This window comes from Pogona vitticeps, chromosome 7, assembly GCF_051106095.1.
Source record: "Pogona vitticeps strain Pit_001003342236 chromosome 7, PviZW2.1, whole genome shotgun sequence".
Taxonomy (NCBI): Eukaryota; Metazoa; Chordata; class Lepidosauria; order Squamata; family Agamidae; genus Pogona; species Pogona vitticeps.
In genome coordinates this window covers 547,876-575,831 of record NC_135789.1, presented here as the reverse complement: position 1 = coordinate 575,831, position 27,956 = coordinate 547,876, and the positions used below count along the sequence as shown (strand labels likewise).

The 27,956-nt window shown below is 55.1% G+C and overlaps 1 protein-coding gene and 1 long non-coding RNA gene across 3 annotated transcripts; one reads left to right on the top strand and one right to left on the bottom strand.

Annotated features, from left to right (window-relative positions):
- Positions 1-1,210: 1,210 nt before the first annotated feature.
- Positions 1,211-27,956, bottom strand: ALPL (alkaline phosphatase, biomineralization associated). Of its 2 annotated transcripts, none has more exons than XM_072977419.2 (12): positions 27,739-27,956; positions 19,658-19,786; positions 18,758-18,877; positions 17,436-17,551; positions 14,498-14,672; positions 11,336-11,511; positions 6,439-6,582; positions 5,675-5,744; positions 5,382-5,516; positions 5,049-5,240; positions 3,152-3,271; positions 1,211-2,618 (listed from the first exon to the last, which is right to left on the bottom strand). In XM_072977419.2, exons 1-12 carry the CDS (start codon positions 27,854-27,856, stop codon positions 2,344-2,346), a joined length of 1,770 nt encoding a protein of 589 aa, XP_072833520.2. In that variant the 5' UTR covers positions 27,857-27,956; the 3' UTR covers positions 1,211-2,343. The 2 variants fall into 2 exon arrangements, with proteins under 2 accessions (XP_072833520.2, XP_020637743.3); XM_020782084.3 differs by lacking the exon at positions 27,739-27,956 and adding an exon at positions 23,708-24,726.
- Positions 11,423-15,056, top strand: LOC144584093 (uncharacterized). The gene is made up of 3 exons (XR_013538138.1): positions 11,423-11,560; positions 12,853-12,988; positions 14,455-15,056. It is a non-coding gene; the product is annotated as an uncharacterized LOC144584093 (long non-coding RNA).

The window sequence follows — 27,956 nt, the reverse complement described above, 5'->3', positions numbered from 1 at the left end:
TGGCCCCTTGTGATCATGCCCGTCCGCTGGGAGGGGGGGCATGCCCGTCGGTCAGCCTGCCAGCCAGGGCTGACTCCCAAGCGAGCGCGCCAGCTGGCCCCGGAGTTTCCCAGGGAGCGAGGCCCTGAAAGGAGGCTGGCTGGCTTGTTAAGTGCCTTGGCAACTCTTTTCCCCAAAACCCAAGGACACAGGAGGGGGGAAAAAAGGGGGTTGTCGGTAACCGCTTGGCTGCCTGGTAGCCTCCTACCCAGCCCGGTTCCCCCTCCTCAGCTTTTCTCCTTCTTGTAGGGCAGGGGAGCTTGATGGTTCCTTCTCCTTCTCCCCCCCCCCCCCGCCCGAATGTTTTGGCATCATTCTTGAAAGATGGACGGACAACTGGTAATAATCTGTAATGTTTATCAGACTGTAGAGGTTTGTAGGTGCCCTCTTTTGTACACCGACAGTCTGCCGAGGCTACACTTCTTACTCATAGATATGTCATTCGTATGATGTGAGAATGTGTAGGGGTTTTTGGTGTTTTTTTTTTTAAAAGTTTGCCATTTATCTGTATAATTCTAGAACTCCCTGTCTCAGCTCCCTCTGTTAAATGGCACATTTTGACCCTTTTCCCCAGAGGAAGGAACGATCCCATTTTCCAAAGCGCACCCCCCCCCCATGGTCTGGGATCATCAGACGCAGTCGCTTTGAGACGCTCAGGTTGGCTCTCCTGGCCTGGTTTCCAAGAGCAGAAGTAAAAACCCAGCACAGCCATGGAGGGTTTTTTAAAAAGTAATTTTTCCCAACCTCTGGAAGCCACTCTTTTTGGGAGAGGGGCTGCGAAGGCCAGGCCAGGATGTCTGAATCCCCTTTGGCAGGTTGCTGTTAACGTTTCTTTCCTGTTTTCATTCCAAATTTAAAAAAAATATTGAAAGACTTTTAGCTGAATGGATCAGATCTCTGATCCAGGATCAATTAGAAGCAGACACAGCATGGCCTCTAAGAGAAGCGTCCTCTTTTCTAGAAAAATTCGCTCTGGGTTTTCTGCAAAAAAAGGTTTTTACAGGTGCGAGAGTCCTCTTGTATGGAAACCCTAAGCCCACAGTTTCATCACAAAGGGTTCCAGCTTCTCTCCTCCTCCATCTCACCAGACCCCAAAGTTAGCGCTTGTGGGTTTTGGAACTCTACTTGGCCCCGGGTGTTCTTGTTTTCTTCATCCCAACAGACCATTCGCTCACTGTTCCCAAATAGTTTTATTTTTAATCATTCCTTCCCAGATTTCCCCCCCCCCTTTTTTTTTGGCAATTAAAAATAGCAATAATGCAAACAGTCAAGAAAATAAATTTGTTTTGGGGGAGTGTTTAAAAACAGTAGTAAATCTCACTTCTAACAAGGTAGGTTGATGCTAGCACTTTTTTAAAAAATGCAAATCCATCAACAAATTGTTAACTAACGAAGCACATAATCTACAAACTAATGAAGGCTGATCCCTCCTTTTTTTGTTTTTAGGATTTTCTGCAGGCAAAGGTGGACCCGAGAGAGGTTTCCTGATGAAGAAGATCGCATCCCAAGAACGAACTTGCTAATTTTTCTGTCCACAAGTGGCTCAGGAGACGAGAGGTTTTCCTTGCTGTTCGACAGACGCTCTTGCTGCGAAAACGCCAAGCCCGGGTGGCAAAACTGGACGACAAGTGATGTGGAAAATTCATCCTCATGTTTTATCCAAAATCAGGATGGAGGTCTTAAATTTGTAATTACAATATAAATTGGTGAAAGGCAGATCAGGAAGGAAAAACAGAGATTTTTCAGACAAACAGGAAGTTCAGGCAGCAAGTGGCAGGTTTATCTTTCACCCCCTGCGTCACTTTTAGAAAGGCTTAATAAGGGAAGGAAAGACACCTTTCTAGGAAAAACGGTGGAAATGTTCTGTTGAGGTTTTTAAAAAGCTCCAACCGACGGGCTGAAAGGCAGAGGTGCTCCTGTCCTGCCTGCGGGAACTCAAAACCTTATCTTTGTCTAGGAAACGGTGAGAGCCAAGCAGCCCAGCATGTCCAGTTGTTGACAGCTGGCACGGATCCTGCCACGTCCGAAACAGGGACTTCCCAGAGATATCCCACCCTTGTCCTGGACCTCTAGACCTTTCCAGCCAGGAGGAGAAGGGTCTGGCTGCTGCCCACTGGGTGGTCTCTTTATGGCAGAAAACGGCTCCTCAACATATCTAATAAAGGAGGACTTCAGTGCTCTGCACCTCGACAGACGTGCGAAATCCTGAGTCGGGATCCATGCGGGAAATTTCCGAGCAGCGAGATCCCCCGTTGGCACTGTTCAACAGAGCGAGGAGTTGAGGCTGGCGAGGAAGAGGAGGCCTCAGAACAAAAGCCAGAGGAGGAGGAGGAAGGAGAAGAGGGTCGGAGTCAGCGTGAGGGCTCCTGGGAGACTGCGAGGGGCGCCGGAAGAGAGGCAGTGGTCTCGATTGTCACCAATGCATGCGGCGTACGCCATGACGTGGGGAATGTAGTTTTGCTCGTGGACGCCGTGAAGGAGGTGAGCCATGGGGCCCTTGGCGAAAACCGCCACGTCTTCGCCGCCATGCGTTTCCATCCGCAGAGGGACGGCCGACTGAGCCTGGTAGTTGACGTCAGCTGTGGAGATAGTGCGGGGGGGGGGGGAGCCGTTAGACAACCCCTTGGGGAAGTGCCCCCCCCTCTGTCTCCACCACCACCACCACCCCTTCCCCTCTCTGGAATGCAACTGGGGCAATGTGGAGTTTTAAGTCGGGGGGGGGAGAAAAAGTTTTCCAAGTTATGGGAGGATTGAATGGGCGAACGAACAAATGAATGGACACGTTTTGTGCCGTTCTAAAAAGTTAGGGTTGGTTCTAAAGTTCTTTTCAATTGCTTGCAGGCCACCCCGAGGCCTCAATATCAAAGGTAAGACTTTATTCCTCTCTTTATATTGAAAACATGCCACTGTCGTTACCATAATAAAGCACTCTGCTTTATTACGATTTATCACTGTTTAATACTTTAATGCTGTTATTCTGTTCATGTTGCACAATTAGATTGATGCTCATCAGGGGAAGTTTGGTTTTGCATTTCTCCGTGTGCGTGTGGGGGGGGGGAGAGGACGAGGACAGGTAGGTGGGGATGAAACAAGAAGAGGGCGCAGGACTTACTGAAATTCACAGTGGAGACATTTTCTCTCTCACCGGCCACCACCTTGTACCCAGGTCCATTTCCGTAGAGGATGGAGGTGAAAGGTTTTTTATCCATGTCGCTCTGCATCGGGGCTAATCCTGTGTGGGAAGATCAACCAGGATTCATGGCTGAACAATAGAAGCCAATGAACTAAAGGGAATCCTATTCATTCATTCATTCATTCATTCATAGGATCCGCTCTTAGCAAGGACATGCAGTTAGATGGAGGCCATTAGAAATAGGGCATAATAATCCGTGCTTAGTGGCAGGAAGAAGGAGCAGTGGCTCTCTCAAGGGCTTAGCCAGGTTGCTGGGAGCCTCTTTCTGATTTCTCCGGAGCCCTGCAGAACAATCCCAGTTCTGTCTGGCTTTCTGGGCACCTGGGCAGGGCTGAGAAGCGAGAGAAATAAAATAAGAAGCACCGCTTTGTTGGCTTCCACTCCCACCGTGCCCCTTTTCCTCCCTCGCCTACGTAAGTGACGGCAAGGAGGCAGGTCCACGGATGAATCCATGCTGACGGGTCCATAAAATTCTGAATTCTGGAAAGCAGAGCTGAGCCACCGAGGTTTGCAGCCTTCCTGCGAGAAGAATTCCAAAGCCCTGCAAAGGGTTTGCCCCAAGGGCGGTTTTGGAAAGGCACCAGAGGACGCTATGGGAGACCCCCCGGGCATCTCGCAGGCCCAATGATCCCGACACAGAACGGAACAAATCGATGGACAAAACCACAGGCAGGCCTTCGCCCTCGTCCGTGGGGGACCGATCAAAAGGAAATTGGTCATCGACAAGGGGAAGTGGCCACGCAAACAGAGAGGGACAGGCAAAGTCTGTTTTGGTGGATGGAAATGGGGGGGGGGGAGATGCTGTGAGAGGCCCCCTCGGATACGAGGAGAATGGCTGGCCCGGGAGAGAAGGAGGCGGACCCTCTGGCTGAACTCTCCCAGGAGGCCCCAGGCCCTGAACCCCAGGATTCAAATGACAAGGAAAGAGAAGAGGAGTAAACCTAAGGGAGAACTTGCTCAAGGGTAGAGAGCTCTTCCGTAGCGGAGTGGAAAGAACTGGGCCTGTTCAGCCTTGAGAAAAGAAGCCAGAGGGGAGAGAGGAGAGCCCCTTTCAAAGATTTGGAAGGCTGTCCTACACAGGAGGGGCAGGATCCGTCCTCGATCCTCCCAGAGTGTGGGACACACAACCGTGGGCTCAGGTGACAGGAAGCCAGATTTCAGTGGAATATCAGGAAAAACTTCCTAACTGCTTGAGCAGCGCAATGATGGAGCCCATGACCTCGGGAGGCGGTGGTGAGCACCCAAAGGCTGGAGGCCTTCGAGAGAAAACTGGACCCCCCTCCGTCAAAGATCTGCTTGGACTTGGACCCCTGCCTTGAGCCGGGGGGGGGTTGGACCTGACGGCTTTGGAAGTCCCCTTCCAACACCATGATTCTAGGATACTACGGTCCCTTTGCTCTGCCGTTTTTTAAAACTGGGATTAGATCGCTCTCTGTGAGGGAGGCTCCGCTGTGGATTCCCTGCAGGGGGAAGAGGCAGACTAGATGACCCTCTGGATCCCATCCATTGCTAAAATGTCTCTGAAACACAATGACTTTGAGAATGCTTTCTTGTTCAAGAGGATTCCCCCACCCCACCCCCCAGAGCCCTGTGCAGACACATGGAATGAAGGTCTCCATGAAAGACATAAAGGTGAGGAGTGTGAGTGGGGGGGCTGTCCTCCTGCCTTCCCACCATGTCCCATCTCCCTGGTCTCCGGTGCAAGGACGGCGATGGCCTGATGTAGGGGTGGGGGAAAAAGCCCTGCCCTCCGCCCAGGCTCTCCAGGCATTTCTGAACCCTGTGCAGCAATCGGTCTGCGCGGGGTTTTCCTTACCAAAGATGGAATTGCCCCGCGGAGTGTAGCCTCCGAAGGTGAAGACGTGGGAGTGGTCGGCCGTCACCACGGTCAGGGTGTCCTTGGAGGAGGTCATGACGCCGGCCAGGCCGATGGCTCGGTCCATCTCCACTGCCTCGTGCAGCGCCTGCTTGGCTTTCCCTTCGTGGTGCCCGTGGTCAATCCTGCCCCCTGGAAGAGAGAGAGTGCCAGGATCGCGTGGTCTGAATGATTCAGGGCACATTTCAGCCACTGAACAGTTTACTGCAGCCACAAAAGAGCCAGCAGGAGCCCCTGCTGTTGTTTCTTCCGGGTCGCTTTTCCTCTTCTTACCTTCCACCAGCAGGAAGAAGCCGTGGGGGTTCTTCCGGAGAATTTTGAGGGCCACCTCCACCATTTCCGTCAGGGAAGGATCCGTCTCGTTGTTCCTGTTCAGCTCGTACATCATATCAATGGGCTCGAAGAGGCCTGAGGAAGAGAAGGGGAAAGAGTGGGGGACAATGGCAAAATCATCATCATCATCATCATCATCTTATCTCTTGGCTTCTGCACCAATTACGCAGCTGTTGGTACAGTGGGTAGAGCTTGCGTGTGCGTTGCGTGGCCAAACTTTGCACCCAACTCACCCAACAGATAATCTACTTGGTTCAGGTCGAGCTTCATCAGCTCCGTCTGGTTCCAGACATAGTGGGCGTTCTGGAAGAAGTCAGAGAGAGAGAGAGAGAAACTGACTGAGTGAGAAAACATGTCGTGCCGGAAGGGTAGCCCAGCAAGGAACGATCTCGGTTCTAGGGCACTGGGGCTTCTTGATCGGCCTCTCCTTCTCCCCAGTTCCGCTGCAACCGGTGTGGCTACATCCCATTACAGCTCCCAGCAAAGTCTTTTGGGGTAGCTGGTTCTTGAGTTGCCCTCAAGTTCCGTTACCTGTACAAAAGACCTGCTCCTGGCAAAGAGGGAAGCCGCTAGGACTACAGATCCCCTGAGCCCGCCTGCCTTTTCGAAGGCTTTTATTGGGGCTCCTGCGGTGAAGACAGTCAAGATGGGACCCCCTGACCCTCCCTAACGGGAGTCCGGCATTGCTGGGGAAGGCCTTGTGGGGTTTTTTTGGGGAGGGGGAACCCTCTTGTTCAGGCAGTCTGCTGCTCTGTAGAGGCTGTTTGAGGAACAGAGGAGGTACGCCGAAGAAGCCTGATTTGGGGGGGGGCACACAGACGGTTTCCCGTGGACGTCTCCCCCAGCCATTCAGGGGCCCCTTCATTGGGATTTCCAGGGACCTGAGAATCAACACCCTCGTGGGCAAACCCGGAGGCAAGACAGCCAAGGGGTCTTCTTTCTCTCTCTCGCTCTCTCTGGTGTTTCCCTCGGCTCCGACCCCAGAGGGTCCCCTCACCTGGTCTTTGGGCTTCCTCTGCCTCCACTCCTCGATGAGGTTCCTGCCATCCAGGCGTGTCCCCCGGTATTTGTCCTCACTGGGATACTCCACGTCGCTGGTGTTTTTCGGGAACATGTACTTCCTCCCGCCGCCCATAATGACCTGCGCAGAAGCCGGGGGGGGGGCGGAGGGGAGGGAAGGGAAGGCCATCAAGACAACCTTCTCAGCTCACCTTCTCCCCAGTTTGACCCTCACCAGGACCCAGTGGGGTTGGCCGGGCTCAAGATGGCCGAGAGTGATTTTTTTCAAGGCTCACAGAGGACTAGAAACGGGAGTCTCTCCAAATCTCAACGCTCCAGCCGCTCCTCCACAATGTCTGGGGTGACTTTCTGTCCCTCCCTGATCTGTGTGTCTCCTCATCACACATGCACATTTTATCCTCTGAACAACCCTGCAGAGGAGGCTCCTTATTCTATAGGGCACAACCGGAACAGCCTGCCTCTGGCCGAGAGGCTCTCCTCCTGCGCCCGTCGGAGGCAGCCTGACATGCCGAGCGCCGTCCTGGGGCCATGGTTTTCGGCTGGGACTCTGGCCTTCCCCTCCCCTAGAGTTCAGGGTCTTAGAAGGTGAATCATAAAAGCAGCAGCATCAGCAAAAACCCAAAACTAATAATAATAATAATTACACACTGACAGATCCCAGAGAATCCAAATTGGCCTGCCCAACATGTAATTATTTCCAGCTTGGGAACAAAGTTAAAATTACTCTTAAAGGGGCCTATTTAACGGCTTAAATGAGGGATTCAGACTGTTCTTTTTTCTCCCTATTTTTTTATTTTATTTTATATGTTTGGGGTTTACAGTATTTTTGAAGGAAGAGGCCCACCTATTTATTTATACCAGGGGAAAACACCGTGCCTGGTCCTGCCCGCGGATGCCAGCCGTGAAGGGAGCTTGGGGATAAACCTCGGCCCCTCAGACCACGTCACGGGCGGCTGTTTGCCCTGCTGTGGTGGCTGCCATGACCAGCCAGTCAACCCACTCACCAGCCGACCGTGGCATTGCTGGCCGGCCGGTCACGGGCCAAACTCTGCCTGGAAGACGTTCTGTCACTCGAGCCGTCCTTGGAGTCAGCTGGAATCTGAGGCCGGGCAAAGCTGAGCCCAGACCTCTGCGGTGCCAGAGAGGAATTCTGTGTGGGATCTGTGGTGATGGTGCTGGCGCTGCCCCTCCCTCCCAGTCCCCTGAACTCCCAATCCCCTGATTCTGGTGTGTGGATCGTACGGCTTCACTTCATGTCCTGCTGTTTCCCAGCTTCTCAAAGCAGGGATGTGAAATCCCTCACCGATTCAGGTTGTTGCAACACGAGGAAGCCTGCCAATGAGTAGAGCTTTCGGGCCTCACAAGATTCCTCACTTCCACCATGAGACTGAGGCACCCAGTTCTTTTCTCTCCCCCCCCCCTCCAATCACACTCTCTTCACAATCTGCCTCTGGGGGGGGGGCGAAATCTGCCCCCTTTCCACTTTCAGAAGCAAAGCACACACAGAAGAAGCACAGGAAAGGTTAATAGATGCAAAGAACCCATCAGCTGCTTTGGAAACAGAAAAGTTCTGCATCGCCGGTGCTAAATCCGTTTCCGCAAATAGGAATGCTTTTCTTGAGGCTGACAGAAGGCGCTTCACCCTCAGGTGGTTTTGCATTTGCTCAGTCTCTCTCTCACACACACAAGAATGGGAATGAGTCAGGGTTTGGCCCCTGTCAGCTGGCGCTTTCATAACCTGTCCAGGAAGAGACCGAGCGAGAGAGAACGTGGTTTTCTTCTGACGAGAAGAAGCTGCCCTCCTGCAAGGAAGCCACATCATCTGGGAGGAGAACCTCACCAAAAGGGAGAGGTTTGAGGTCAGCCTCCCGAGTTACGAGAAGTCGGCCTGGATTTTCCAGGGGCCTTTAGGCTTAGTCCTAATTAGCAAGCCTGGAGTGCTTGGGGTTTTTCCCCCTCCCCCCACCTGCCCCCGCTGCCAGTTTCTCTGCTTCAAGGAATCCGATCCCAAGGCAGGCGACCCACATGGCGTTTGCCACAGAGAGAAGTTGTGCCTCCGGTCTTTGGCTCCTGCTGGGGAAAAAAATGTTCCTTCTGCCTTCATGACCTTGACATTCTTGAGAAAGGCTGGGAACGATCAGTCAGGGTCCTTAATCGGAAAAAGGCCGCACCAGATTCACGGCCAGGCATCTCCTCTAAGTGGGAACAGTTGGGCCTTTTTTTCCTTCCCTCCTGGGAAAGGGGAGGGAGTTCTGGACGGAGCCGGCTCTGCTGGAACAGGCCAAGGATTTGGGGTCAGAGACGCCCAAGGCCAAACTGGTGGGAGCCAGCCTCCACGGGAGGAACGGAGCTCTCCAACGGGATGTGGTCTCTTGGCCTTTTCTCCAAGCATCGGCCAGCCCTGCCCGGGATCTTTGGAGGGGACACACACACACACACACATGTCTGTGTGGGTGCATGCAAGCCGGTCATGGGGGAGCATCCAGCCGCCGATTGTCAGGGCTTGTTGGAGACGACGGGGCATCCGTAGGTCAGCAGGGGGCGCCGTTCCTCCTCTCTAGGGTGGCTGGCCAGGCAAGAGGGAATTGGCGGAGGGTGGGGGGGGTGTGCGTGAGGGGGTGGCTGGTTGGCAGTGGCCCAGATAATGGATTTTCCACGCATTCTGCTGGGTCTGCCGGGCCTCTGGCCACCCTGAGCCAGAAATGCACCAGCAAGCAAACCAGCGCAAGAACCTCCTCCATGCTGCTTTGTGCTCCCCATTTCTTGGATTTTTCTTCTCCCTTCTGCCTTTTTCCCCCCAATTTGTAGAAACGGAGAAGAGAGAGAGAGAGCGAGACTTCCCTGTTGTTCTTCAGGGGTTGGGCACCCCTCTGTGCTTTGTACTGGGTTTCTACCGAAGGGTCAGATGTGAGAGGCTGCAACGCCCACTCCTGTGGCCTCGGGACCCACGGACGGTGCCAGCTCTGACGGGAAAGCCAGAGAGAGGGCGCCCAGGTGGGATTCAGAGAAGGAAGAGGGCGGATCCGTCCCGACCCGCCGGAGCCTTTCCCAGCCGAACCCGTGGACAGCCCGTGAGGCCGGGGGATCCTCAGAGGGATGGCGGGGGCTTTGCAAAATGTCAGGGGACCGAGAGGGGTGCGTCTGTGGCAAGTATACATGGTGTGGGGCCTGAAGAAACAGACCATAAGGAGGAAGAAGAAAAAAAGATTCACACTGAGGTCCATACTTTCCATGTTGGTCAGTTTGTAATAACCAGCCTGTGCCATCCCTTGGACACACATTTGAATAAAAAAGGAATACCGGAGGGGCGGAGTGGGGAATAAGCAACGCCGATGTAAGAGCGAGAAGCGAAAGAATTAAGAGATGCGACCGGGCGGCAGGGCAGCGGCTGGTCTTCTCAGGGAGAAGCCGACCAAGGAGGATGAAAAACAGAAAAGGTTCCCAGGGAAATAAGATGCCCTGCTTGCGCCCGGACGGGGCTGGTGGGTTCAGTTCTTTGCCAAGAACTGGCCTTAGAGGAGGAGGAGGAGGAAGTGAAATATCCTGATGAGATATCAGGGGACCCGCCCGGCTGCTTTTGAGACTTGCTGCTGATGGCGGGACGGGAGCCGCGCCAGCTGAAACAAACACGCAGGCATCTTCCGAGATAAAGGGAAAGGGAAGGGGAGGCCCTTGGGCTGAATGTTTTCTCTGGGAGGTCAAGCAGGGACCGGTCGGTCCTCTGAGCGACCTGGGATGGATAATGGCGGCTCAGTCTCCGCCTCACAGCGGAAGGGTGGAGGGAACACCCAAAAAGGTCTGCGGTTAAGACGAGGAGGGATCGTGGAAAGGAAGAAAGAAACGCAGCCTGCGTGGCAGGTGGCAGCAGTGGCCCGAAGCCCCGTGTTCAAATTCCTTCCTGGCACGTCACGTATCTCTTCAGAGAGTTTTTGCCTAGCAAGACCTCCTCACTGGAAGAAACCGCCGAGAGTCCTGAAGATTCACCACGTTGGGAGCTTCTGCGGACCCTTAGCCCCCTTTGCCTGAGGCACGGACTGTTCTCCGGACCGCTCCGTGCACCTTCACAGAGTCCCGCATTGTCCACCACCGCAGCTTAGAACCCGAACAAACAGGGTCGTCTTTAAAGTGCCACAGGTCTCCGTGGGCTGCTTTTGCTGCAGCAGGATGTAACATCTGGAAATTAGGAGTCCGCTGGAATATTGATGAGGATAAAATGCTACCCATGCTACTTGGCAGCCTTTTTTTAAAAAAAAAAGTATTAAATCAATAAAGATTTTAATTTTTATGTTCATTTTCTCCTGCCGAACACAGCAGATGCACAGAGAAAGCTCTCTGGATTGCTCTGTGCCCCTGAAGGAGAACCGAGGGGGAGACAGGAAATGTCTTCCTATGACGTACCAGAACACAAGTCAATGCTGTAGAAAGGCTATAATGAGTTTGGTGCACGAGCCGGTGGAAATCCCATGGGTTAGATGCGGAGGGGGGGGATGGATGGAGAGAGAGCGCCCCCCCGGAGCCCCCTTCCCCATGGGAAGGTTTAAAAAACACACACACCCTTGCCTCCTTATTTGCAGCAGCCCCCCCCCAGCCACCACAGCAGGGCTAGCACTGCATTTGTAAAAAAAAATCTGTGGCAGAACATAAAAGTGACATGTAGAAGGTTGCAGGTTCAACCCCATCCTCCCCTGATGGGAGACCCCCAGAGAACTCATGTGTACATATTTTGTTTCATGTCTGCCAAAATTATAGCATTCTTTTTCCTTTAATGTTCCTATTCCTGTGGATGTGCCTCCCTTCATTGTTCTAACTTCAGGTGTAGGAACGGTGGATAATGGGCTATCCTGTCCATACACACAGGCGGCATACGCACTGACCTCAATGTCCGGGATGTTCTCAAACAGCTGATGGGCGATGTCTTTGCAACCCTGCTGGATGGCTTCCGGAGGCATCTCGTTATCCGAATACCAGTCCCGGTCTGCGGAGTGGGCATACGTGGCGCTCGGCGTGGCATGGTTCACTCGCGTGGTGGTAACGATGCCCACAGATTTCCCTGGAAGCAATGGGCAAATGTGGGTGAAGGAAGACGGAGATCAACAGAGGTAACGGTCCTGTGGTTTTGAAGCTAGTGTGAGAGTTGACCTAGACGTTATAACTAACCTATAATTTGAACCTAAGTGTGTGACTGTCACAGTGGAAACTTTTCTCAACTTTTCTGCACAAGTTATCATTCTCCTTGTAAGTTGGTTTTCAGGCCCTCAGCACGGGCTTCCTTGGTTAAGTCCGATTTTTCGGGCACAAAAGACCACGATCTCTAAAACGCTCATGTGATTTCAGCTCTAATTCCCTGTAGCCTAGAGCTTAGCTTGGACGTTTGCTGCAAGGCCAAGCTCAGGGACCTGGGAGAGAGGCGAGGGCAGGGGGGGGGAGAGAGGTCAGGAAGCAGGGTTTTGCGGGGCTGCGCCCGTCCCCGGCCAATTCAAGAGAGGGCCGCTGCGAGGAGAGGAGGGAGTCTGTTGTCGAAGGCGGCCGAGGGCTTGGGGGCTTTCTTCCTCGCTTCTACGCTGAGTGGCCTCTTTCCCGCCTGGGTCCAGCCGGCCGCAGGGGGTCAAACAGGAGAAGCTGCCAGCGCAGGATGATGAGATGCCCCTTTTCCCAAAGGTGACTGACCCCGCCAGTTAAACATTGTCCGGCTCTGTGGACTTAGAACATCTCATTCTGGCCCTGGAGCTTCGACACTTTCCTTCTTCGAAAACAGCAAAGTCCTCTGTCCTCTGATTTTTCAGCACCGTGTCTTTCCTTTCACCCTTGCCAGTCTCTCTATCTTGTCTGTCTGCAGAACCCCCCCCCCCGGGGGGGGACACCGCAGGCAGACGGGGGGGGGAGAGAGGAGTGCAGTCACAAGCCCCTTTTTTGTACCTGGAGCCGGGAGCATGTCCTTCAAGGAGGAGGGGGGGGGGAAAAAACACCCACCGAAAGGTTTATTTTTAATCCCGGCTCAACACATCCATAGAAAGAGACTCAGTCTTTTGGCATGGCTTTAAATAAAATGCCTTTTTTTCTCCCCCCTCAAAAAGTAGGCAAAGATGTTCTAAGTGTGGGCACCTGGAAATGTCGGCCTTTGATCTGATTTTTTTGCTCAGCCTCCTCCATCTCTTGGGAAAAACAAGAGTACAGAATGGCCACAGATGTCCGGGCCAAAAATCAGCCCAACCTCTGAAAGAACAACAATGAAGCCGGCTCTCGCTTGGGGCTTTTTAATGAGGGCTTTATACGCTTCCCTTTGCATGCAGAAGTTTGGACTGGACTTCGGCATGGACAGAATGCCTTCTTTAAAAAAAATGCAAAGTTATTTCATGGCATTTTCCATCTGTTTGTTTGTTTTTTAAAAAAGGAAAGAAAACACAGGAAGGATCAGAGTTTGAGACTCTGGCAGGCGTTGAAGTGATGGGATGATAAAGAGAGCGCTTCTTTGAGTGCAAGGGGCATCTGGTCGCCTCAGCCGTCTCCCCCTCGCCCCTAATTGAACGGTAGGAGCACAGCCTGGAAGCTTGTTTTAACTCTCAGCGGCCCTTTGGGGGGAAGGGAGATCCCAGCGCCGTCTGTGTTCCTTATTATATCCGCCTGACCTTATGCCAAGCCATACCTGGGGGTCAGCCAAGTTCAGAGTGGGGACGTGGGTGCGATTTTGGCCATTCCGAGGCCATTTGCACCACCAGCGAATGAAGAAAACGTTGGTTCTTCTTAAACCCACAGTCAAAACTGATCTGATTTTTTTTTTGGGAGGGAAGGGGGTTGAGTCTTAAGGGAAGGAATCCAACAGGAATCCTTACAAAACCACCACTGCTGGGGGCTCCCGGGAGCAGAAAATTACATTTATTTGCAGAACTGTTTCGCAATGGGAGTTTCAAACGGGAGGCGGGGGGGAGAGGTTTTACAGAAAGGGTGCAGTTTCTCCACCTGGCTCCTGATGGTTTACTCTGACTGGCAGCCTCTCTTGAGAGATGCCCAGGGATGGGACTTGGGGGGGGGCTGAGCCGTGGGTTTGGCCACAGAGGCACACGCACGCCGGCAGGACACCCGAGGCGACCCTACAGGAAAGGCCCCCCCACCCCCCCCACCAACAGGCCCTGCACAAACAGGTCCCAAGTCCACCGAGACTCAGGTCCAGTGAACGGTGATGCATTTGTGATTAAAGTTCACCCTTCGCCCTGCTCTCTGTTCCTGTCCGGCTCTAAAAGAAAGCATTCCTCCAGGGAGGACCCAAGGATCGTGGCTTTTGGGGGCAGTTTCGTTTTGGGCTGTTTAGGAAAAAACCAAGCATGCCCGTGAAAGGAAGAGGCCAGACGTCCACAGATTAAGCATGTGCTGGGAAGTGTGGTTCGAGTGGCCACAGCTCCGTCTTGTGGAGGGGAGTTCCATAGGTCCTCACTTTATATGATGTGTGAGGAACGCCCTCCCTTCTGCCTGCCTTTGTCTCTCCTGGGAATGCTTTCCACCGGATCAGCCCTGACCTCTCCTATGACGAGGCGGGAGGAGAAAGTTCTGTCTGGATGAAGGAAAGCGAGCCCCTTTCTTCTCTTCTTCCTGCTGCTCTTAAAGTGAGATCGCATAAAATAAAAAAGAAGCAGAGGGGAAAAGACAAAATCCAACATTCCTCCGCGTGTTTTCCCTGACCACACCACCCGGCCTTTGGGGCATTTTTAAGCTCAAAGCTTCCAAAAGCCAATATTTGACAATCCGCTTTTGAGGCGGTCAATAAACAAGGAACGGGCCAAAGCAGGCCAATCCAGCCCTCTGTGCACCGAACCTTTAGGCCTTCCTAAGCCCTCCCTGAGATCCCGTAGTAGAGCTCAGCCAGCCAAATGCGCCATGGCTTAAAGTGGGGGGGGGGAGCCCTTCTCCAAAAAAAGCCATTCAGCAGACCCTCCTGGTCCTCAGGCGGATGGGAGGAAGGCGGCTCCTCGTAATGGAACGGGACACCCTCTGTTTCCAGGCACGCCCCCTTGCGCCCCGAAGAGGGCCTTCTGGTCGCTCACCTGCCGCCTTGGCCCACTTGAGGATGGAGGTCACTTCGTTGCCCGCGGTTGTGTTGCACTGGGACCTCGTCACCGCAGCGCTGACCCCGACGGTCCCTTCGTTGGCTTTCACTCCACATAGGTAGGCGGTGGCCGTTCCGGCACTGTCGGGGACTTGGGCATTGGTGTTGTAAGTCTGTCAGAGAAAATGGGACAAAGGGGTCAGGAATTCAACACAGGCACATGGGGCAAGTGAATTGAACCCAGGGAGGCCAGCTAGGAGCAAGTAGAGAGCCTGAGGGGGGGTCTTTTCTAGACCGACAGGTAGACAGCTACTCCTAGGCCTACTTCCATTACGCTTTCTTTCTTTGTTTCTTTGAGATCCTAACTACCCCGTAATGGCTGCCAGGCCTTTGTGGAAGCCAGCCCTGGAGGCCTCTGTAAATGAGCTTAGAGATCTTTTCCTCACCCCCACCATCACCACCACCTCCCATTCTGGAAACTAATCTCCTAATGAACCAGACAGTGAGACTTGTGATCTTCTCATCCTAACAGGTTCTGAGTGTAGCTGCAGAAACAGGCCATGACAAATGACCCTGCCTGCCCGAATGGGTGCAGGGGCCGAAACAGCTGCAGGTTGAATCTTTTTTTGATCTAAAAAGAAAGAAAGAAAAAGGGGTGGAGTGGGGATCCACAGATGGTCGCTATCAGGAACAAGTTACTTTTCAAAAGGAGGTCTCTGGGTTGTTCTCACCCTCTCCCAGCGTAGGGAGAACGTATGGGGAGAAGCCAGTCGACCAGGAAGCGAGAGGAAGATTGAGGCACCGATCGATCGATTGTGGGTCGTGAGGGTGACCCTCAGGGTGGCCCCTGGCTGATAGGCATCCCCCCCCCCCCCCGCCGGGGCTTTCCCCGCCCGGTCGCCGGCACCAGGCTGGCCACGAGCAGCCGACGGGGCCTCTCCCGTTGCCCACGTGAACCTTCCCTTCCCGAAGCTTAAGTCAACAGCTGGCACCTCGGCCGCTCTGCAGGCCAGGCCGGGGCCAGTTTGTTAAGAGGAAGATGTCGGTGGATGGGGTGGTGTGGAGGGAGGAGGAGAGAGGAATGGAGCCGTTCGGAGCAAAATGGGATCCACTGTTTGTCCCTTTAATCCTCTCCAGCCCAGTTAAAAATGGCTCCGTGCAAATTAAAAATAACCTGGCTGAGGTGGCGCAACAGCCTGGTAGGCAAACAGCACCACTGGCTTGGCTACCCCCAGTCTCCCGAATTGGCCAGGAGCCTCGGGGGGGTGGTAGCGTGGGGTCAGCCAGACAAGAAGGGGATCTTTCTTCTGGTACTGTTTTCGGATCTTTCTTCCCTCCCCTCCTCTTTTGAGACCCTCCAGGTGCATCCCAGACGGCGATCTGTACGGTCCCAAAATGTGGGAAATTACTCTTGAAGCATCCGTCTTTCTGCAACTCACTACCCAGTCCTAAGATAACTCGTTTCTGCTAAAGTCAAACATGCTTTAGTGTCTAATTATATTTTTCTTCAAGGACTGATTGCTTTTTTGGGGGAGGGGGTGTTGCTTTTTTAAAATCTTAAAAATCTTTAAAATCTTTTTTAAAAAGGAAAGAAAGAAAGACTCTCTTCAATGGGTAAGAAAAAGGGCTGGAGGTGATTCATGGTACAAACAGCAGATCCCCATCTAAAAACCTTCCACTCAGGATGCTTCCAAAAAATCAACGGGGCTGGGCTAAAAAGGCCCATCAGGAGAAGTTTTCTGGCAGTCTTGAAATACTCAGAAAAAAAAATTACATGTGTGTTTTTAGTCATTGCATCTCCTTTTGAAATGGGACTTTTTAAAGTGGGCGTGATTATTTTGCTCTTGAAATGGAATGAGCTCACGTCTTCATTACCAAAAAAAGAAAAGAAAAGAACGGTAGGTAACAACAGGCTTCAACGTTTGCTCAGCTAGTGTGACTATGCTGGCTCTGGATGATGGGAGTTGTAATCCAAACCATTTTGGATGACGGCGCCTGCCTGGGAAAGGTTGAGTCACAGGATAATCCTAGAAAGATTTGTATTTTTATCTCTTTAAACAAAAGGTTTCCACACTTGCGAAGGAAGTGGGGTGGGTGGGGTGTGGGAGGAATCCCCCTGATCTTGTTTGCGAGAATTATAAGAAATATGGAGGCTTCCGAGAATATATGTGCAGAGGACCGCCCTGTTCTGTTTTGCATTGCCACACGGAACTGCCCCGGGTGGAAGCTTTCCCCAGGGTCAGACCGCACCTGCACGCAGCTGGCACTGCCCGTACGACGGTTGTTTCTCTTGGCAACCTCGCCTGTGGCCTTCAGAGGGTTCCCGAGGTCACTTTCTCAGGCCCCGCCTTCAGAGGTTCAGGGAAGCAGCCGTGTGACTTGGGGACACAGACACAGACACACACACACACACACACACACAGAGTTTCTTTATGGAGCATCCCCACCCCTGGCTGAGGGATGCTGCCTTGGTGCCCCACCTCTGCCTTCTTCGGCCCCACTTCTAGACCTCTTCCTTTGCCAGGGACCCTTCGCCCTCCCCGAATCCTTGAGCGCTGATAGGAAAGCTCCCCAAGTAGAACTGCAACGAAATGTGGCAGCACAAAAGGACACCTCGGATCCCTTTGCTCCATCCCACTCCTTACTCTTGGTGTTTTCCAGTTTTCCTCCCCGAGAGGCTGATATATATGCAAGGAGGCCCCCCTGCAACCCGCCCACCCCCAAATGCATGAGAGGTGCAGCTAAACACCAGAAAACCCAATCCAGATGAACTGTCACAGGGATTAGGCCTCGAAGCATGAGGCTTCTTGGGGGAGCCTGTGGAACGGAAAGATGAGGTGCAAAACGTTGCAAGACGTGCCTTCGAGGGACGTGGCCGTCCCGTGGCTTCCTTGACGTGCAGCGGGGGGGGGGGGGCGGGAATGAAAGGTCCTTACCTTGGAGAGAGCCACGTAGGGAAAGCGGTCCATTTCCAGAAGGGCGTCTTCCCCACTCTGGTTCTCCAGCTGCCCTTTCAGGATCCGAGCGGCGGTCACGGTGGAGACACCCATGCCTGCAGCCACGAGGGGTGGAGGGTAGGAGAGAGGGGGGGTCGGGGTTAGAGGCCTGGCCGGGGCGGATAAAAAACCCACTTTCCGTTCACCCCAGGGAGCCCAGAGCCCCACACGTGGCCTGGGACCCGCCACGTCTCTGTCTCTCTTGCAGACAGAGGCCCGCCTGGGGGGGGGGCGGGCGGGTTGGACGGCCAAAGTGAGAGCAGCCGCCCTTCGCCCGGCCTTGAGATCAGCAAAGGACAGGCAGCCGGGAGCAGAACGCAGGCTGTGGGAATTGGGGTTCTGCTCATCCCGTCGTTCGCGACAGAGCCTCCCTGACGCGATGGAGGCCACACGTTGGGCGGTCCTAGAGGGACGCCCCCCCTCCCTGTGCCTTTACCCGATCCGCTGGCTTTGTTTTGTGATTGGTCGTCCGGAGGCAAACAGGGACTCTGCAAGTTGGATTGGTCGGCCACGAAACGTGGAGGGCCTTGTAGTCGCTCCCTCGCTAGAGCGTGGTCAGCATCTGAGCGATGGGATGCGAACCTCGTGTGGCTTTTTCCCATCCCTCCCTTTGGCCTCTTTCTTCCCCCTCCTGCCCTGGACGCCCTCCCCAGTTCTGACCCTTTCCCAGAGTCCTTCCTCACAAAGCAGCTGCCTCTGCCCTCCAACTTGCTCTTTCATTCTCTCAAGGCTGCGGGGAAATGAAAAGGGGGGGGGAGGAGGAGGGCATATACATTCCCGGGCCTTTCTTGGCAACCGCTGCCCGGGCGCCCCTTCCTGCAACATCATCCATCGCAAGGTGGAAAAAGTGGGGAAGGGGGAGCACAAGCCAGGAGGCGCCCTCGGAGGAAGCCGCACGCAGGAGGTGGAAACTGGCAGGCAGGGCAGTTCTCTGCCTAAAATTGGCAGAGGCTCAGGCATTCCTCCCTTAGACCCTTAAGCGGGTGGGAAACGGGTGGATAGGATGGGCTCCCGGACAGGCCACCCCTCTCTTTCTGGAGGAGCCACTGAGGAAGAAAGGCCAGCGAGGGTCCATCCATTGGGGGACCACTCCCAAATCCCAAGGGAGATCATTTCCAGGTTGGTGGTCCCTAAAAAAAGGGGGGGGGCCTTTAGGGGGAAGCGGAACGGGTGCGGTTCCCCTGGCACCCGGATGGCGTCACCCAACTTTTCTCCTGTAGGAAATGCCTCCCCCACCCCTCCCGGTCTTCCTGGATGCTCACCGTCGCCAAGGAAGAGGATGATGTTCTTTGCCACATTGGTGTTGAGCGCCTGCAGGCTCAGGGCCTTCCTCAGCGTCTCCTGGGCCTGATGCCTCCAGTACTGGGGGTTCTTCTCCTTTTCTACGAGGGGGAACAACAGAAGAAGGAAGAGGGCCACCCCAGGCCGCCCCCACCCCCACCCCCACCCCTTGGCGAACCATTCCTAGCGGCGTGAAAAGTCTCTCCGTCTCCCTTTTGTGGCCTTCCTCCCCGCCCTGTGTTGTGTCTCCTTCTCGCTGTGGCGTCCTGTTCAGTTGCAAGGCGTGGGTGCAATGCATGGGCCCCTTCCCTCCAGAGTGTGGATGGAGGTTGCTGTCGAGCTACTCTTCCCAGGGGCACCCAGTTAGTGCGGGCAGAGTCCTAGTTCAAAACAGAACCTTTCCCAGCTCTCACCTCAGGTAGACATTCTTCCTCCCCCCCCCCCCAAGGGGCATGCACCCTTCTGCCACGTGTGGATCGGTTTGCCAATTTGTGTGGACGTGATTGAGGCAGGATGCCTTCTGAGCCTTGCGAAAGGGCAAATGCTTGAGGCGATGTTCGTTTCTCCTTACAACAAGGGTTTTTAAAAACAGGAGGCGTGGAAACATTTGCCTTCATCAAGAGGGTCAACCCTCCTTCCCCTTCCTCCCCTTGGTTTTGCCGTGTTTTAGCGCCAGCCCTCACCAGCAAGGGACTGTTGGTGAACATTCCATGGCGTCCCTCGCAGCTCGGCCAATGGCTGGGCTGCGGGTGTGGTTTGCAGCTGGCGGCAGGGAGAGCAGAGCTGGGCTGTCTCCCATTGGGGGCCCATGCGCCTGCGGGGTTCACAGCAAACCCCCTCTTGGGAGCTTCCCGGTCCACCCACTGCGAGACGTCGCTTACCTGGAACCAAAGAAGAGAGACAGGCTTCGACCAGGAAGGCGACCAGCAGCGCTTTCATGGTGGCGGCTTTTGGAGCAGGAGGTGCAGATCCAGCAGGGTTCGCGCACCAAAGTGAGGAAGGGCTGGGCTCTGTGTCACAAAGCAAAGGAGAGGGAGCATTGCTCGTTCGTTCGTTCATGTCAAAGCTTCAGGGTTTCAGGAAGACCTGCGGCATTGACCCGTTATCTGGAAAGTCCATGCGTCCCAGAGCACTTGTAACGACTGTTTCCACCCTTTAGAAGGTTTCAAAACTGTTTGCAAATGAGGAGCAGAAAGAACATCAGGGAATAAAGCCACCAAGGAGCAGAAACAGGGGGAGGCCTTCGGGACAAACAGCGAGCGGAAGTGCAGAGGTAGCTGACACGACAGACACACCAGCGGATCCCTTCCAAGGATGCTCGAGCAAGCGAAGAGGTCCTGGGATCGCTCTCCCTCACCTGGTGAGTTGCAACCTCCAAGAAACGGGGAAAGAGACGCGCTGGCAGTGAGGAGACTCGCTCTCCCCCGTCCTAGAGCCTGCGTGTTGCCTTAGAGACACTCCAAAGGGGGGGGGAGTATTTGTGGGCTTACAGAGTGCCACCTCTAGCATGTCAGGGAGCAAGAGAGGCTATAAAATGCGAGTCTCCCTTTTCAAAATGCAAAAACACCCTGTAGACTAGAGAGAGATGGATTGTACATGCAGGTGCATGATTTTTTTCCCCTTGCAACGTTATCCTCGCGGCATAGAAATATTCCAGTCCTACATGCCCAAGACATCAGGCAGACAAGCAAAGCATGGCTAGCTCCCAACTGACCAACTGCAAAACAAAAGCAAGCTAATTTTTCTCGACGTGATCGTACCTGAAAGCCCAGCCCCGACAAACTCATTTTTGTCAGCTTCATAAAAAGAGAAAGCCCAGCAGATCCATCCATGATTTCATAGCGTTTCTAACAAGGAACACTGCATGGACTGAGGCAAGCTCCTATTAGACTAAACAGACCATATTTTCCCCATAAGGGAGCACTCCGTCTAAACACGGAATCACTGTTTTCTCTAGTGAGGCCCTTGATTAAATATAAAGGGTTTAGTTAGTCAGTCCTCACTCAGTCATGTATGAATAAAAACAATAGACATTCAGCAACCACCCTGATCAACACCTGCCAGTGTCTTTCATCTGCCCTGCACCAGCCTGTGTGGCTGGGGAAGAAGTCCTCCCTTCCTGTTCAGAAATGCTCTTCCAGGAAGCCGCACAACTTCTCTAACCATTGCAGTAAACATAATATATTTTTAAGACCTTGTTCAGGAAATTCAGCCAATTTGTAAATGTTTGCAGGGCGTTCATTTTAAAAAGATCAGCAAGCACAGGTGGGCTGGATCAGCCCCTTCGCCTTCTGCATGGCTGAAGACCGTCTCACACTGTCGAAGCCGGCTCTCCTGTTAGGCAAGGCCATGCTGTGCACCTTTAATGACTTGTTTGTCCCCAGGCAGCAGGATGTCTTGGAGCGGCCTTCTGCTTCCCACCTTCTCCAAATAAGCCCCTCTGGGCCGTATCTAATTCTCGGGGATTATCCCCACTGAGCGCAAGTGATACCATCCAATGTTCTTAAGCGAAGCACGGGGAGCGTTTGGCAGGTCTCCAGCTGGCGGGAAGCCGCGCCAAATCCGTTGGGCAAAAGCCGGCCAAGGAGAGAAAAGGGCCGGATGGGAGAACTTCCCAGGCTGGCCTGGCGCGCGCGCTCGCTCGCTCGGGAGAGGGTCCCCGCTGAATGACTCACTGCAGAGAAACACCTGCCTCCTTGGCACAGGCGGGCAAAGAATGGGCATCTCTGTGTGTGTGTGTGTGTGTGTCATCCCCACAACGGCACAGATATTTGCAGGAGGGGTCTTTGTGGGTGGGAAGAAATGCCAGCGCTGCACCAGTTGAGTCAAGGAAGGCTGAAGAAAACGAAGAAAGGAGGCCAGGGTATTGCTCCCACCCCAGACAGTGGCCGGAAAAGACTGCGGTTGCTTCGGAGCTGAACTCTACATCATAGGCCACCCGTCCTTCAAAGGTTAAAATGCCTCTGACTCCAGAGAGGAATTCTTCATTGGAGTGGCTGGATGTGTAGGCAAAGCCTGTGTTCCCTTCCCAAAGACCAACCTAGGAAAGAAAGCGACTCCGTTTGCAAGTGACGGGAGGCACCGTTCAGAGAAGCCGATATTTCCAACATATACGGGAGTTCTCAGTCAACGCATCATTTGGTGGGAGGTCACGCATGGATTCCCTGAGCTTGCAACACGAGCGGAGTCCAGAGCGCCCCCTTGGCACAAATCTCCAGAAATGCCTGACGGTTCTGCCTTGCTTCCAAGGTGTGGTGGTTTTTTGTGGGTTTTTTTTTTCTGCTGCTGCCAGTGCCAGACTCTGGAAAAGCACCTCCCTGCCTTTTGCGGGCTTTCCCACTGGAGTTGAGGGCCCAGCGATCCCCCATGGGAGCCATGCGCCAGGCCGGAGAGAAGGCCCTCTGCCTTGGGTCCGGTTCAGCCGAGAGGCGCCCTCTCCCTCTCCCGGCTGTGCTCCCCTTGGCTTTTCCACGGAGCACTTTGGAAATAAAACATCAGGGGCGGAAATCTGGCCTCCACGGATCCTGAGGGTTTTCTCTCCTTAAGAGATGCCAACGAGGAGCCTTGAGACAGTCCAGGAGAGGGGGAGGACTTGGAAAGGAATCTCTAGGCATCATCCTCACCCATCATCCCCACCTTCCTGTCACCAGTTTCTGTTATTGCCTTAGCAATGTGTGCCTCTATGTTGGAATCAGGAGGAACCCTGAACTTTTGCCCTGGACAGGAAAAAGGGAGATAGTATCTCATGTTGATGAATTTAAGGGTGTGGGTGTGCTTGCAGGGGGGGGGCAGTGGAGGGGGGCGGGGGGGTTCACGCAGCTCTCTTTGCCAGGACATGTTCTCAACTCTTGTGTGTCCGTGTGTGCACTAAAAGGGGGGGTTGCTATGACCTGTAAGGCACACCATCATCTGCTTTGTTGTGGGAGCAGGGGTGGGGGGAGCTGCTCCCTGGGGGCACCCACAGCGTTGCCGGGACCTCAAGGGGTGCGTGGCTGTGTTGCCTTCCAGGTGAAAGCTGGGGCTTGCTTTGGGAGAGCTGCAACCCTAAAACTGACCGAAAGGGTCACCTTCAGGACTAGTGAGTTTATTGCAGGCGAAGCGGGAGGGAGGGAGGGGGGCAGGGAGCCAGCCGGGGGGGGGGGGGGAATGTTTTTAATGCCTCCTGCTGGCCGGCCAGGACCACTCTTCTGCAATACTTCTTGTGGCTTTCTCGACTTTCAGGCCTGCCTGGATCCCAACGGAGGAGAGGCCAGCAGCGCCTGCAGCCCCTCATCCCCCCTCTCTGCCCATCTGGTTGGTGCTGTCCATGGCATGGAGGGGGGGCAGCATCTCTGGGGCCCTTCCTCACACTTCGCTGTGAAAACGAGCACCCCCCCCCACCTCGCAGGCTCATTTCCTCCCAGGCTCCTCTTCAAAAGGTGAGTCTGAACGTCCTTTCTTTGAAAAAAAAAATTGGGGGGGAGGGAAGGGGGAACAGCCAGGGACAGGCTGGGGGGGGTCACCCTGCTCTCTTTGTGGATTAAAGTGCATTCAGAAAAGTTTTTTTGGGGGGGGTCTGCATCCAGTGGCAAGTGCCAGCTAGAGAAAATCTGTGGGACCAACAGCTGAATGATGACTTTTATAGAAACCCCGTGGTTTCTATGGGTCTGCTCTAGTTGACTTATTTGCTACATTTTTCTCTCGCCTTTCCTCCAATGAGCTCAGCTCCCATTCTCCTCCCCAGAGCCCTGTGAGGTAGGTCAGGCTGAACTGGCCCAAGGTCCACCTAGGGAGCAATTTGAACCCAGGTCCCCCTGACAAATCAATACTGCTGACAACTTGGGGCCAGCAATTGGGTTGTGGCGTGGGACTACAAACTCCAGCATCCCCATGCCAGCCTCGTCCTTGGGGTTAAGGAGTTCGATTCAGAGAACGGCAACCTCAAAATGTACCTTCTCTGCCCACGGAGGATATTTTCCTATCTGGCAAATTGTCCGGAGACCGTCTCTGCTCTGGACTGGCCAGTGACCTTTTGCGCTGCTCCCTCCTGGCTTCGGCAGGATTTTTAAAATGGCTTTTATTGGCTGCAAAGTGGACTGAGAAATGGGACAGAGAAAGAGGCCCTGTAAGCAAAGAAAAACAAAACAAAAACAAAAACAAAACCATCCACCCAAGTCCCTCTCCTCGGAAAGCCGTGAAGTTCTCTCCTCGGTCTTTGGCGAAACCTTGGCCAAGACAGACGAGAGGAGGTGCGTGCGAAGTTCAGCCAGTTACCTCTTCTAAATACTTCTGATTTACTTCCACGTGGACAGCCCGGCCCGCTTTTCTCTGCCAAGCCCAGCAAGGTGACGGGCGATGTGCAAGCATATAAAGGGAAGGGCAGGGATTTGAAGCCAGGGTAAGATTTTAAACTTCAAAAGCACTTGAAAAAAGAAAGAAAAGGGCCATGGCATTCCAATGAGTAGGATTAGATGCTGTGGCTGATGGCGCCCCAGCCGAGAAAGAGTGGTTTTGACCACAGGAAAAGATGACATTGAAAACCTTTCCAAAGGACACAATCGGGGGGGGGGAGGGTTGTCCCACTGCGTGTCTCTGGGGTGCTGGGTCCATCACGGGGAGCTCAGAGGCTGGGGGGTGATAGTAGCACCCCACCACCACCACCACCCAAAAAAAGAGGAAAGTTCGAATTTCCACGTTCAGGCAGAGCCACTGCGGAGAAAGCCTTCTCTGCACACGGCCCATGAATCTGGCTCGTCTTAATGGATCCGCTAAGCGCTCTCTAGCTGTCCCGTGGAGGGTGACTCTGGAAGGGAGACTTGAGCAGGCTAGAACGGGCCTCCCACCCACCTGCCCCAGTGCAAACGGGGGTGGAATCCCCTCCGGTGGACCTTTTGCTCGTCCGCTGGTCAACATTTGGGAGTCTGAGCTTTGGAGAGGACAACACCTGGCCGGTCCCTTGGCGGCTGCGTCCCTTGTCTGAAGTAAATGTTTCCTCCCATCAATAAAGAGTCCCTCGCAATTTCCCCCCCCCCCCGTTGGTTCTGGCTGGCTTAGCCCAAAGGGTTGCTCTGGGGGGAGAGAGAGAGAGAGAGACACCAGTGGAAAGCCCACGGGCCACCTAAGGCCGCTCTGGCTCTCTCGGAGAGACCCGGCCCCTGCAGCGTGAGGAGAAAGAGGGTGTGGAGGGACAGTGAGAGGCCACGGTTTTTTGGGAAGCTGAGCAGCAGAACTTTGGGAAGAACGGACCGTGATGAACCGATGGCCTCCTTTGGAAGGATTTTTTTGGCTGGGAGTCTTATTTCCCCCCTCCCCCCCAAAACAAAAAGAAAGAAAGAAGTAAAAATTAAGTTTCCAAGCTCTGGCAGAGCCACCACTGACAAAGCCTCCTCTTTGCGGCCAGTGAATCTCCACCCGGCTTTCAATATTTACTCTTTGGCTCATCTTTCGGTACTAATCCTTCTTATAATGTCACCCCCGACTGTCTGTCTTGGAAGGTGCTGGAGGCCGGGCTGCCTCCCTTTCACAACAGGCCTGTGAGGCGGGCTCTAGACGGAGCGCCGCCAGGCAGGGCGCGCCTAGCAGAGCTGGATAAGGCCACGCCAGGTTCCCCGAGCCCTGGCCCGGCTCTCGCTCTCAAGGCCCCCCCCCCCCCAAGATCCTTCGGCCTCCCAGTGGGGACAAGGGGAAGGGGGAGGCCAGAGCCTCCCTCTCTGGCAAGGCGGCCGAACGGCCTTCCTCGTGGCGTCCTTCTAGGAGGTCACCCGGCTCTGGACTGGCTTGGCCGCCCCCAGGGCAACCTGGCAGACCTCCTGCTCACAACGGGGCGCCTGGGCACCCTCCTTGCAGGGCCGTGGTGAGTGAGCACCCACTGGAGATGATTGGAGGAAAGAGGGGTTCCAAATACAACAGAGGGACCGACGGACAACCCCGTGGTCTGACACCCTTCTCTGACCCCCCCCCCCGTGCCTGTCTCAGGAGAACAACTCCCATCATCCCTGCAGGCTCTCCTTATGTAGGGGGTGGAGGGGGTGGGCGGGCGTGAAATCAGATGGAAGAGGAAGAGTGCCAGGCTTAACAACCCACCAGATATGTGGGGAGCACAGGGACCCCTCTTAAAACAGAGAGAGAGAGAGAGAAATCGCCAGGGTTGGCTTTGTTGGGGCCGCCCATGGTTAGGGAGGCAGGCAGGCAGCTGGCCGGGGTGTCTGCCTGAGAGGCAGACCAGGAGGGACGATGGAGGGCAGCCGGGGTCACTGCCTGACGGGCCAGCAGCCTCAGCTCTCCAGAGACCTAATGGCAGGGCAGCAGCATCGCCTGAGAGCCGGCCACTGCCTCCTCTTCCTGGGGTGCCGCATTAGCCCCCCCCCCCGAATCAATTGGCCATTAAGCCTCCAAAGGGAGGCAGATGGCTGGGATCTCAAAATGGGCCAGATACACGGATCGTTACAGGGTGCGTCCCTCCCCAGCCCTTAGGCGAAATGTCCTTTTCTGTCGGTTACAACGGACGGACGGGCGCAGGGAGCCCGGAATGAATTCTGTAGCCTTCATCCAGGTGATGAAAGAGGGGCGGCCCCCGAAATCAGCCAGGGGAGCGAAAACGTCCACAAGGGGAGAGGGTGGGATCGGTGCCCATATACAGTGGCTGACCCACCAAAACCTTTTGCTGCCCGAGGCAGAGGGGGGGGGAAACGGGTCCTTCCCCACCACTCCCCACCAATGTAAGTCCACCAAAACAAGCAGAGAAGCTACCTTTTAACTCTGGCAGCATCTCTGGGCACTCATGTGGGGGGGGCATCGGAGGCGGCGTGTGGCACAGAGCCCTTGCCACCCCCTCTCAGCATCTGCCGCCCAAGGCCGTTTGCCTCGCTCTAGGTAGCAGCCAGGCCAGCCCGAGTTCCTTTTCTTAAGAACGCCAGGGAGGCCCGAAGCGGTTGGGTGGCTGCCCAGGGGAGACGGAGGCCTTGCCCGTTCATGGTTCCCGGGTGGCCAAGAGGGAGACCCGGGAAACCCCCTCCCTGCCTGCCTGGAAGTTCCTTCTTCCTGGGGGATTCTGGGCTTTGTAATCCAAGACAGGGGTTCCTCTCCCACCCTCCCCAACAGACCTCTCAGGTGGATAATGGAAGGGGGGGATTGAGGGGGTCGGGCTCCTTCTGCCCCCTCCCCACCCACTCTGGCACCGGTGACAGAGGATTTTGCAGTGGGGGAGACAGTGGCTCAGTGGGTAGAGCAGGGGCTTTTGGGGGCAAGAGGAGGGCCCAGCTTCCATCCCATACTCTCCAGTTAAAGAGCCGTTGGTTGTGCATCTTCACTTTGGGGGGGGGGGGACCCTCCAGTCCTCCAAGCCAGAGGTGCTCCCTCTTTGGATGGAGATGCCCTCTGCCCACCAGCGGTGACTCCGGGGTCCCTCCTGTCTTCAAGCCATCCTGAGGCCCGGGATCAACTTCCCCCTCTCGCCCCCGTCCCCCCCCCGCCCTCCGTGCAGAGGATCTGCAAGCGGGGAGGCGGATTTCGCGCGGGGGGGGGGGCTGGCTGGCCGGCCCTGGGGAGGGCGCTCCCGGCTTCAGACCGAGGGGGATTCGGAGGCCCCTGCGGCGGCTTGGCGAGGGCACTCTGCACATGGGCAGGGAGGCGAGGGAGAAGGGTTGATGCCCAGCGTTGGGGATCGTGGCCGCGGGGAAGGATCTGGAGGAAGTTGAGCCTGGCGCGGCTGGCATTTCGGAGGGCAGGAAAAAGAGAGCGGGCGAGGGAGGGAAGGAAGGAAGGAGGGAGAATCCGCTGCCAAAAGGAATGGGCTTGGATGGTGGTGGTGGTGGTGGTGGGGGAAGTGGAGGGCGCTCGGCCGCTGGCAGAGAAGAAAAGAGGAGGAGGAGGGGGGGACGCAGAGGGCAGCGCGGCCGCCGGGGAAAGAGGCGCGCGCGCGCGGGGGGGGGGGTCCCGATGCCAGTGCGCCTTTCCCCCCCCCCCCCAAGAGCCGGAGCCTCACCTCCTCCTCTTCCTCCTCCTCTTCTTCCTCCCCTCGGGTGCCCGGTGCGCTCCTGCCCGGCGCTCGGCTCGGCTCCCGGTGGCGGCGGCGGCGGCGTCTGGGGCTGCGCAGCGGGCATCGCCGGAGGGGCCTCGCGGGGCTTTTTAAAGGAGGGGGGCGGAGGAGGGGGAGGGACCCGAGGGAAGGGGAGGGACGGGACCCCTCCTCCTCCCCTCCCC